General features: G+C 40.9%; 1 protein-coding gene across 1 annotated transcript in view; it reads left to right on the forward strand.

The window, feature by feature from the left end:
• The window catches only part of dnah5 (dynein, axonemal, heavy chain 5), a gene marked incomplete at its 5' end in the record, with an annotated part of 161,185 nt that overhangs the window by 120,831 nt on the left and 27,539 nt on the right, over nt 1-12,815 (forward strand). Inside the window, 4 exons of the mRNA XM_081387820.1 lie at nt 3,151-3,286; nt 5,437-5,753; nt 6,304-6,459; nt 7,776-7,958. Coding sequence (XP_081243946.1) covers nt 3,151-3,286; nt 5,437-5,753; nt 6,304-6,459; nt 7,776-7,958 — 792 coding nt within the window. The remainder of the gene's footprint in view (nt 1-3,150; nt 3,287-5,436; nt 5,754-6,303; nt 6,460-7,775; nt 7,959-12,815) is intronic.

A 12,815-nucleotide genomic window follows, 5' to 3' on the forward strand; every position in this document is an offset into this window, starting at 1 on the left:
AGAAGGGCATGTGCTCTTGTCATGTAAGACCCATAGTTATCAGTCAGTCAAGTTCAACTTTACGTCCGGTGACTGATGAATTGGGATCTTGTCTGAGAGCCCAATCACCTTAGAGTGTAAACAGAACAAGCCAATGGACATTGCGAGCGAGATTTGCATCGCAAACCACTCCCCGTGAAGCAGGTATATAAGGAAACTTGCAGCACTCGCTCATTTTAGCTTTAGCTTCGAGCCGAGTGTTTAGTTTGAGGCAGCTCTTCAATCAACCTTTGCAGCATTCTACAAACCTGGAAGAAGCTCTTCAGAGAGTGTTGGTGTGACAGTGCGTCAATGGTGGTCACTTTGAAAAGAGCTTTTCCTTCTGCATTCATTGCAGTAAAAATTAAAAGAACATTGTGCACACTGCAGGCTTTAAATAAGTCTTGCACGTTGTGCAGTGACCATTTCCCTGTGCACACCCTGTGTTTTGAGCTGACAACCTATACCGCTGAGAGCATTGGGCTCGAGTGGAAAACCTCCACCATGTCTCGAAAACTCAAGGCTGAATGATTGTATCTCGGGGCAGCGCATGCTAAACAGCAGCGCATGAGGAGGTCACAAAGTCGTGGAAGGCACCTTTTTCTGCTGAAACTGCTCCGGCGCCTCCTCCACTCTCATGGTGGGGCTGCCAAGGGTTACAGTGGTTTGAGGATGCGATGCCTTCTCACGCGACCCCTGCCAAAACATGGAGTCAGGTAGGTGCTGCACTGCACACTCTGTCACCACTCCGGGATGATGTGCCTTCCGGGTCAGGCCCTGTGCCCACGCTGCCCCACTGCAGGGAAGGTCGGTAGTCCCTCTGACCCTGCTTGTTCGGCATCTGGAAGTCTGACTAGCACTTACCAGCCCATCTCGCTGGCTCATTTGGACTATCAGACTCAGCTATGCGACTCAGTTCACCTGCAGGCATTTTTGGTTGACGAATCATGCCTAGAAATTCGGGCCAGCCAACTCTCACGTAATCCTGAGACCCCGGCCTGGATATGTGCCCAAGGTTCCCACCACCTCCTTCCGGGATCAGATGGTGAAACTGCAAACGCTGCCTCTGGAGGAGGCAGACCCAGCCCTAGATCTGCTCTGTCCTGTTTGCAATTTGCGCTTGTACGTGGACCGCATGCAGAGCTTCAGGACCTCATACCAGCTGTTTGTCTGTTATAGAGGCCAGCAGAAGTGAAAGATTGTCCCCACGTAAAGGTTGGCCCACTGGATTGTGGATGCCATAGTCTTGGCGTATCAAGCTCAAAACCCGCTGTGCCCCCTTGGGGTGTTGGAGTGTTGTCTCTCTCTGGGCATTGGTGTGCGTTGCCTTGCTAGAAGACATGTGTAAAGCTGTGGGCTGGGTGACACCTAACACGTTTGTAAGGTTTTGCAATCTCCGAGTAAAGTCTGTGTCCTCCCGTGTACTGGCTACAAGTAGCTAGTAAGTGGGTGGACCATTTACACTCGAAAGGTGATTGGGCTCGCAGGCGAGATCCCAGTTCGTCAGTCACCTTCAGGGAACGGGAGTTACATTAGTTACCTAGATGTTATCTTTTGATGCAGGTTTGAGTCTGGACAGTCTTGTATCCCATTTCCACTTTGTCTACCAATAATTTCCTTTTACCTGTAATGGTCATATCTAATAAAAGGCAAAACGTTAAACTGCAAAAAAAAAAAAAAAGATAAATAGATAGATAGATAGATAAAAGGCAGTTAAAGGATGACGTGTATAATTCAAATATTTATCTGACTCCAATATAATTAATCTGACTCCATTAAAGTTGTTGTTATTCTTTAACCTCTTAATCTTTAAAGTTAAAAGTCTTTCTTAGAACTGATAGGAAAACGTAGGATTTAACCTGAACGTTTAGATAACGAAAGTTATAATCACTTTAGCTTTCAACATAATCAGTGATAAAAGGAAAGATTCTCAAAGCCTTTTAAAGCGTTTAAATATACAGACAGTAGAATGGAACAACATGCTGTATAGAAACTTAGTTGTAACAAATAATGCACTGTCGTGCAGAAGAGGCCGTAAAAGCCTTTCTTGTGGTATGAGGTTACGCACCGATGTGCGGTAGTGGCAGAGTTAAAGCCTTTCTCCTAGATCAACAGTTACCTTTCCTTCTTATACCCTGAGCAAAGCATTGTTAAACATGAGTGGAATACCAACACCAAACCAACAGGAAACCAAAAGATGAGGCAAATGGGTGGAGATCCAGAGGGGGAGAAGAACATTAACATATTCTCCTCTATGCATGTTTAACTAATAGTACCTAGATTGTACATTAGGATTCTTTAATATCTCTATTAAGTTCACCACCATTCATTTCAGTTTATAGGCTGTCAGATGAGACCAAACATGGCAATGGTTACATTAGAACACACTAGTAAGTAAACAATATGTAGTTGAAAGCATGTCCTATGAAACAAATGGTACAGACGTGTCATTGGGGTGCAAACGACTCTGTCTCTCCCGACAGAACCATCCTGTGACTGGAGTTTCCCAACAGTCCTCAGTCAGCATATTGATGAAACCCTTGTACTAGATAGGCATTAGCATACAGTAATGACGAAGGCCATTGTGCCACGTTTAATTTGCATGTATACCTTTAAAAGGCTTTTTGAAGTACTAGGGCAGTAAAGAGTTCTGCCCATATTTGCTCAGCCCTACAGATAGATAGATAGATAGATAGATAGATAGATAGATAGATAGATAGATAGATAGATAGATAGATAGATAGATAGATAGATAGATAGATAGATAGATAGATAGATAGATAGATAGATAGATAGATAGATAGATAGATAGATAGATAGATAGATAGATAGATAGGTTTTTAATGTTTTTTTTAAGTGTTTTTTTCGTTTTTTTTTTTTTTTGGTAATACCATGCATACAATCTCTGTACTAACTGACACTATCTAATATCACTTAAATACGTGTCCTGAGAAACCCCATCTGTCTATTAAATAAGGCAACATGAATTTTGTTAATCACATTAAATGACACTCAATTGAACTGACACTCTCACTCTTGATAAGAGTCAATAAATGTGAAGAAGCACACGCCTGCACAGTGACAGAATTAATCTTTTTTTTTTTTTTTTTTTTTACCCTCTTTCTCTCTCAGACTTTACTAGAGGATGCAGAACGCTGTCGACACAAGATGCAAACTGCCTCTAGCCTGATCAGTGGGCTGGGAGGAGAGAAGGAGCGCTGGACACAGCTTAGTAAAGAGTTTGCTGCTCAGACCAAAAGACTAGTTGGTAGGTTTTTACATAAAACCTTCAGGGTTTTTCCAGAATTTTCAGCCCTACCTTTTAGCCTCTTAGGGTTTTTTAGCCTAACATCATTGGGTTGACTTCTTTGCAAGTGATCAGCTTTCAGTCCCAGATATGTCTATTTACCAAAAATTAAATTTTACAGAAACTTTAAGAATGAATGTTCATATATTAAAATAATTATTTTGAATAGAAACTGCAAAGCCAAGACATTGTATCAGGAGAGTTTATGCTTGTTAAGACAAGCATCACTATTATTGTAGCTCAAATTATGTATTTAAACAAAACAAACTTAATTAATAAACTTTGTGTACAGTATAACTATATGAATGAAAAAAGTTACCTCAAATCTCAAATCATGGAACTTCTTGCTATTTTTTAACTGAATGAACATACAATTTCCACCTAGGATGGTAGAACAGGCAAAAAAATTTAATACATCATAGTGACCTGGGGCCGTATTCACAAAGCATTTTATCTTACCACTAGGAGTACTCCTAAATCGCACTAAAATATTTTAGCTAGGAGTTTTCTCTTAAAAGTTATTCACAACACCTTTCAGACCTACTCTTAGTAAAGAAAAATGACAACTCCTAAACTAAGAGTGAGTCTTCGTTGCTAAGGATGACGTCATTACTCATGCACGAGCTTGACTGAAGTGACCACCTTGATTGGCTGATGATTGTAACGCGGGAATGATTCCAAACTCCTCCCCTACGATGATTAGTGACAGGTGACAAGTCTGAGAATGCGTGCGCTACACATGTAGTGTGAAGGACGGAAGATGATGAATAACGGGGCTTAACTGAATAAATAGCCTAAATGAATAAAGAGTAAGGCAAAACAAATAGCCTATAGCCTAATGAAGCCTATAGGATTGAAGCAATATCTTTGCAACATTATTGAATTAATCTGTCACTATATGCCTCTGCATTACGTTTGCAAAGAGAAATTTTTTTTTATTTGATTCACAATGAAACGTTACAATTAGTTTACATGCAATGAATAGCCTAGTTTTGGTTGTTGTACTTGTTGGTGGCGTTATTGCATCCCTAGTTATGCCTACAATGCAAAATTGTTCCTTCGCGATTGGAAGCTCTAGCCGCCGCATACGCATTTCAAAACATCGCAACGTGAAATGCCACAAAAAGCGGTTTGTGAATAGCTCTTAGTGAGTTAGGAGTCCTCTCGACTTCTTTTAAGCTGTCCCAGGCTTAGGTGCTACTTTTAGGGCTAAAATGCTTCGTGAATTACTCTTAGTCAAAAAAAATTAGGAGTCCTAAAGTTAGGAGTGACACGCCCATTATTTTTAGGAGTTGCACCTAAATTCGCCAGTTAGGAGCTACTTTTAGCCTTAAAATTCTTTGTGAATACGGCCCCTGAGCCATATCAAGGAACCAGAATATAATAGAGACTTGGAGTTGGACTCTTTTGACTTTCTGTTAGAATGGTGTCGTGTTAGTGGCCCCTAAGTTATTAACTAATGATCTGTGCCACGGAAGTGAATCAATCAAAACTAACTTTAGCTGGACAATACCTTTTATCTAGAGCTGCAGTAAGGCCAAAACAATCTTTGTTACTTTAATTTTCTGTTATCACTGTAAAGCTGCTTTGAAAAAATCTATATTGTTAAAAGCGCTATATAAATGAAGGTGACTTGACTTGACTTGGGGTGGTAAGCAGCCACCTAGCATTGCCGTAGCAACCACCTAGAACTTCCTAACGTGTCCTCATGCTAGTGTGTTATTACAATTACTACTGTTGGGACAATTTTTGCCTATAGAAAATTATACAAATGGGTGTTTAGTGTTGACCTTTGACTTACATTGATGAAGGAACCCGAGCCATATAAAAGGTTCAGAGTATTAAAGAGAAGTTGACTACTTTGAATTGTGCCAGTAATTAACAACCATAGCAACACCCTAGTAACTACCCAGATGACCCTAACAATTGCATTGCAATGCACTAAAGCCATGTATCAGTGACCTGGCAACCACTGATAACCTGTGGAATTCTAAGTGCAAGATTTTTGTAACTGAAATACCACTCATATTTACTTCAGAAAATGTCAAAAACTAATGACATTTGTTATTATTATTATTATTATTATTAAAGTTTACATTTCCCATGCTCAGGTGATGTGCTGCTGGCTACAGCCTTCCTGTCCTACTCTGGGCCTTTTAACCAGGAGTTCCGCAACCTTCTTCTCACTGATTGGCAGAGAGAAATGAAGTCCCGCCGAATACCTTTTAGGACCAATCTGAATCTCACTGAGATGTTGATTGATGCTCCCACAGTAAGTGAATGGAATTTACAGGGGCTGCCCAATGATGACCTGTCCATCCAAAATGGGATTATTGTTACAAAAGCTGCAAGATTTCCCCTGCTGGTTGACCCCCAGACCCAGGGAAAGATCTGGATCAAGAACAAAGAATCCAAGAATGAGCTTCAGGTGACCACTCAGAATGAATGACTTGTACATTAATAACAACATGATTTTGCACAGTGGGGTTCATCAGTGTTCATTATTTAATTTGTTGCATACATATGTCAAAAAAAACTAGTTAGGTATTACAGTTACTAATAAAAACTTTATTACATTTAAATACAGTAGCATACATATTGATAAAAACAATACATAAAATGCTACACAGACATCCAGTTAGTTATGCTGGTCAATGGAACAAGTAGCTTATTACTGAAATTACTAAGAAGCTGCTGTTTTTAATAATTTTTTAGTGTTGCTATTACAAGTAAATGTTCAATAGCTTGATACATTAAACATTTGCTGATTTAAAAGTTCAACATTCATATTCTTGTGAATCATGTTGAAATCTAATTGAATATGCAAAGCTTGCATTGATGCATGAGTTCTTTTTAAGAGGTCAGACACATTTTTCAATGGTATCACCTCATAACAAATCACCTCCTCCTCTGGTAATAGTTTTCCCCAGTAACAGAACTTGAGCCGGGTCAGTAAAGAGGTCCTGCTGTTTTCACAGATCACCTCACTGAATCACAAGTACTTCAGAAACCACCTAGAGGACAGTTTGTCTCTAGGGCGTCCCCTACTGATAGAGGATGTTGGGGAAGAATTGGATCCTGCTCTGGACAATGTCCTGGAGAAGAACTTCATCAAGACTGGGTCCACATATAAGGTATTGTTAGATGAGCACAATAAGCAAAAGAGGAGTTTCGAGGCTCACAATCAACATTTTCTGAAGGTCATGCACATTTTTCATTGACTTATTATTAAGTGTTTCAGGTTTCATTTTGTACCCTATTCATAGATCGTGCCAAAAACATAATGCTTATTTGTATGTATTTTATCCTGTATTTTACTATCAAAAGTTCTCATATATAAACAAATATAGTGTATGCTTGAGAGTAAATGGGGAAATTGTCATTAAAGGGAACATCATTGTCCTCAGCAGTTCCAGTGATTTAAAATAAAGACATGTTGCCATATTTTTCATTACATTTTTGCTAGGAAATGAGCGAGATTGGTTTGCGTAATGAGAAAATTCTCTACATTTGTACAGAACCCCTGCTCCTCAATTTTACATAACTAAATATACAGAAAACAAATTGGAATTGTATTTAACATCCTGTCTTTTATTATACTTTTTCGGAAAGAAATCTAAAGCGTACAAAATCATAGACAAAGCAGGACATAGCAAGTACTCTGAAAGAATAGTTCATAATTAAGAACCTAAAAAAGATATGTGCTATCTCTGTGTTGTTTCAGCTCCTAGTTGAGGTGATGACATCAGCTGCTCAAGCGGTTTAGTGTTAGTGTGGGACACGATTGTGAGTGACAGTCATGATCTTTCGGGGCATCTTTCCTTGATCTCATTATCAAAAATCCAGTCGTTTGAAAAATGTGACGTTGCTTCATCACACACAGCAGCTGCTTCACACATTCAAAAAAGAAGTGGAAATAGCAAGCAGCAGTGAGAGCTCTGACAAGTTCAACTAATCAGATCTATAAATACAAAGGTGCAAACACCTGATCACACTTTTTTTTTTTTTTTATAGCGGAGACCGAATGAGAGACGTCGCTTTATCATTGTCAAACCACTGCATAATCACATCACAACCGTGCAGTCTATTTCCACTAATTGGCACTGAAATAAAATTAGTTACTTCCCGCTGAGATAATTGCCATATTATTTTAAACAACTTCACCAACACATTTTATGTTAGGAAGGTCATTAACACAGCTATTATTAGGTGTCTCTAACTTCTCTCTAAGGATCTTCTGATGTTCAAATGTTTGTTATTCTTTAGAAGCATCTTGAGTTTTGGGGCTCTGTCATCCTCTACTGTAGGGGTGTCCAAACTCGATCCTGGAGGGTTGAGATAGTGTGTTTTTACTCTCCTGATGGTTTATTTTATTTATTTATTTATTTTTGTCGGAGCAGCTCTTCATCTGGAGTTTTAATTCTGATCTGTAACTCATTCATGCCATCAGGTGAAAGTAGGTGATAAAGAAGTGGATGTAATGAAGGGTTTCCGTCTATATGTGACCACCAAACTGCCCAATCCAGTATACACTCCTGAGATAAGCGCACGGACATCCATTATCGACTTCACCGTTACTATGAGGGGCCTGGAAGATCAGCTACTGGGCAGAGTTATTCTTACCGAGAAACAGGTATGGGCCCTTTGAACTCATACTGTATGTGCAAAAAACAGGAGTGGGAATGATCTGAAATGTGTGTTGGGGGCACTATTATACTTTTATAGCTTGGCTTATGAATATTAATTAGGGATGTAACGTTCACCCATTAGTCCTTGCTGAAAGGCATGTAAGTGGCCCTTTGCCAAAATACTACTTACCACTTGAACATTTGTTCAGTCAAAGTGACCAGAGGGCAATGGTTTCTGCTTCCTGTTTAAGTCATCATTGTAATTCACTGTTTTTTGTAAGATAAATCTACTGTTTGTTTTTTTTCCTCACACTTGTATGTTAATTGTACTGTAATTTTAGATAAGCATGCAATGTTATGTTTTAAGTTATGTATTAGGAAAGGCTATTCAAACCTTCTGGTGGTGCATTCAAAGACGCAATTTATTCAGCGTGGTGTTCCTCATGAAGGTCCCTACGGTCCTTAGAGGAAAAAAACAACAACAACAACTAAACATTAGCATCCCAGAGTTGTTTCTATGAAAGAGCAAGCAAAAGGGAGAGAACACTTCTGTCATTTTTAGGGTCACTGGACAAAGAGCGTGAATTGTGAATCTCTGTACTCTGAAAGACCATTAACGCTCAACATAGAGACTCAAGGGCTTTATCTCACAAATCTCTGTCGTTTCTTTTTCAGCACTTCAAAAACCATTCCGTGCAAAACATTGATTCATTCTTAATCTATATTTTTGTAAAAAAAAAAAAAAATAAACCCTCAGAAATTGGTTTTATTATAGAAGTCAAATGTATTACTACTTTAAGGGTGTAGTCATACTAGGCTATCTGAACTGTGCCTGAGCACATTTGGCGATATGTAACTACATAGGGGGTCAGTGGCATATCAGGGACGTCTCCCTGCCACCCCCTGCCGCTGCCTTTATTGGGGCGCTAGCCCCCAGCTGCTCTCTCCTTCCTCCGGGAGCCACAGCCAATAGCTGGCTTTCTCAGCCTCCTCCTCAAGCTCCTTCACTACTTGCGCAGGTTTACCCCCACCATTGCCCAACTCACGGAGTAGTTGCACCATTGCTATGCTGAGAAAGCCCGGCATCCAACCTCCACAGGGTAAACCTTGGTATTCCAGCCTGCCTCCTGGCACTCCGTTGCCAGCTCGGAATACACTTTTTTATTTGTTTCCTTTCATGGGCTGCTGTAATATTTTCTTCTCATGAGATGGTTCAAAGATGATGACTCTCTTATCCTCGGCTGACCACATGAAGATGTCTGGCTGGAGAGTGGTTATTGTTTTCACTTTTGGGAAGACCAGCTGCTTTTTTGAGGTTCACCAACATTTGCCACTCCCCCTGGGTTTGAGGAAGGTATTTTTTTCTTGTGAATTTTCAGTACCTGGTAGATGTCACCTGGTCTGACAAAAGATGACAGTGAAAATTTTCCATCTTAGACAATTCATTTTCTGCTACCCTACCCCTATCCAGGACTTGGTCATGACGCCACCTACTGTATATCATCTCTGTGTCAGTGCAACCTTGCATCCAGAGAGGATGTGCTGAAGGCTTTCCTTAATGTTACCACACAGGGAACGGCCGACCTCATCCCCAAACCACTGGGAGAGGTTTAAAAGGGTTCGAAGGGTATCATATATTGCCCTTATATGAAAGCTGAGTCTGGCTTGTGAAGTTCTCCAGATGTCTGCCCAGATAATGCGCTTATTCACCGTTGCGACACATCGGGTCCAGACACCTTGTCAACCTAGGGACACTGCCTTAATGTGGAAGCGCTCCTGCTCAACCCTGGTGACTTCCTCCACCAACATGGACTTCCGCTGAATGTTCTTGACTCCGACCAGAACTGTGGTGATGTTCCCCAGTCTAAAGGTCCTTTCACACTGGACGCGATTTTGACGCACGAATAATTCGCGCAGTGGTTTTATTTTTTTATCAGCTGTTTGTGTAATGAGTGCTTCCACAACGAACGTGAATGTGCTTCGGCGAATGTGTTACATGTAATGTGTATTGACATTACAAAACGCACTGTGTTTAGTTGAAGACACAAAAAAACTGTGGAAAAACCTCAGGGACACCTATGTGAGAAAAAGGAGAGAGGAAAAGGAAACTAAAAGTGGACATTAGCATACTCCCCTTCAGACTCTCTGTTCTTTAAGATTGGGTGCACCCAAAACCTTCTTTTCTGTCTTTTAAGGAAAATGAAAAGCTCGTCTTCACTGGATGATGATGATGAAGTGTCCATGTTTTCTCAGCTGTCGGCGCGAAAGTTTTGGAATGTTGAAGCTCTGAACGTCACAGACGTCACAAATTTGCGTCGCGGCTGAATGGTTTTGATGCGAACTATTCACTTTTTCGTTTTGCTTTTTCGTTACGCGTCAGGTGTGAAAGGGCCTTAAGCCAGCTCTCCCAGTCTGGACCAACCCCATGACCTCTCTATGCTGCAGGCTGGAGATGAGATGGTTTACCTCGTCCTGCACCTTCCACTTTCGGCCTGTGTGGATGGAGACTTTGTTGTTCCTTACCAGGGGGTCCTGGGAGTCCTTCATCTCCAGAATGAGGCATACTTTCTCTTGCTTGTACCCTAACGAGATGGACTTCATAGGGAGCTTGAGCATGTTCTGTCCTAAAAGGCTAGCATCTGAGAAGCAACGGAGTAGGCTCAACCACTTCCATATGTAATTGTTGGCTAGGCTGTCCAACCTGTTGACTTTGGACATGGGCAACTCGCAGACTTTTAATGGCCACATTACCCTCTACATTTAGCAAGGCAATGCTCCTGAACTGGCTGATAGTATTGGAGTTCTGCTCTTTGGGAATGAACACACCAATGCCTTGCTGCCAGACTGCTGGTATCTGCTGCTTTCTCCAAGCTGTTTTCATCATCCTTTACCACCTGAGGAGAGTTCTTGTACAGCTTGAATGAAAGACCATGTGGCCCAGGATCTGACTCTGATCTTGCTTTTTTATGGACCTCCTCCACCTCTCGGAACTTAGGAGGGGTGGTATCAAATGGCAAGGTGGGAGGGGCTGGGCAGGGTACATATCCTGGAGGCCAGAGTGCCGTGGCTTGTCTGTTGTCAGTCTACTTGTTCTTGATTCTTGATGTACCTTTCAAGCTCCTCCTTGGCAATGTCTAGCTTGCTGCTTGTTTTCTTGTTCAGCCATCTTTGGGCGTGCTTGAATGGATCTCTGAAAAAGCTAGCCCTCTTCTTCTCTCTCCTCCTTTTCCTCCTCTGATTCTCTCAGCTCTACTCAGATTGGCGTGTCTTTGACTGAAGTCATCCCAAAGCTCCTTTAGGTCAGCCTTCTGTGGTCTGGCTTTCCTCCAGCTCTGGTGGAGCTGTAGCCTGGTTAGCTGTTCAATCTCCCTCTCCCTCCTTCCCTTCCTTTGAACTGGCTCCTTCTACCTGACCTCTCCAAATGTCTTTCTGCATTCCTCAGAGATGATTTCACCAAAGATGCGGAGCTTGCTCTGAATTCTTCCAAGCAATGAAAGCTCCAACAGCTGGCTTAGTTCAGCATCAAGTTCCTGCCACTCTGCCCGATCATTTGCCTTCGGCAGGGGCGGACTGGCCATCTGGCAGACAGGGTACTTTCCCGCAGGGCGGACATGCCCGCTGGGCTGTTAAATCTCATACTTTTTCTTTTTTTTTTTTTTTTTGTCTGAACGGCCCATAAAACGTATACATCAGCTATATTTGAAAGCATCAGTATACATTCTTTTTGTTTTGTTTTGCTTAATTTACGGCACTGGGGTCTTTGTGCCGGCGTAATGCATTTGTCAAAAAATAAAGTCAGTGTAGGATTTTATTTTTCTGACAGACCAGCCCATGAAACACGTAGATCAGCGGCCCATTGGTTCTTTTCTTAATTGACACTGGGCTGGCCCAATCATATCTTTAAACAACTCCCCCTTTGGTCTCTGTGTGCGCAGAATAGTCAGAGAGATGGAGAAGAAACAGAGAAACAGAGGCACAGAGAAATTGCATGAAAAAATAAACAGGCCATTCAGGCAGACAGATATGTTTTCTGCAGCAGCAGAACCTTCATCAGCTCCCGTGGCTGATTATGATAGTGGTGGTGGTGGTGAGGAGGATAGGGAGAGAGATGAGTGAGTGAGTCTAGAGCCTGCGTAAGCAGAACTGCTTTCAAAACATGAGTCTAGGAACCCATTACCTCTTGATAAAACTGAGCCAAAAACACAAGTGTTAGACAAACTATCTGTTTGTGAAAGTATGGTGATAACACTGAAATATATATAAAATATATGCATGCTTTGCTCTATGAGTACATCAGTTTTGGCTTTATACATTTGTGAGCACGGGTGTAGCTGGCTAGCAAGCTATAATGTCTTAGTGTTACCGTCAGAACAGCTAGTCTTTACACATTGTGCACAACTGGCTAAGACAATTAGCAGATCTTTAAGCTAGTTCTTTTATGTCTTCCCTGCTGAGCTAAAAAAAAATTTTTTTTTTATGTCTCTGATACATTGTCTTATTGAAATTGAGAACAGTATTTTGTTAACCACCATTCATCAACAATAATAGTGAGTCAGCTGGCAGTATTCTTGTTTAGTTCATTATTTATTATAGGCTATAGGGTGAATAGAGTATTTTTAGGATCTGACAAAAATGTTTGTGAGGCAGCTTTTGTGTAGGTGTTTATGGACAATATACTAAAATGAAATTGAGACATTCACACAACTTTATTTGTTTATTTATTTAACAACATTTTGTCCATTTCATGTATGGTATTGTTATTGGCAATGCACCTTGTAGCTTGTTTTACGATTCATCACTGTGGAGTATACAGTTTAATTGTATTAATAAATAAATAAAATGCAAGTATTTAATGGGTAAAC

This window comes from Scardinius erythrophthalmus (assembly GCF_964197995.2).
Source record: "Scardinius erythrophthalmus genome assembly, chromosome: 16".
Lineage (NCBI taxonomy): Eukaryota > Metazoa > Chordata > Actinopteri > Cypriniformes > Leuciscidae > Scardinius > Scardinius erythrophthalmus.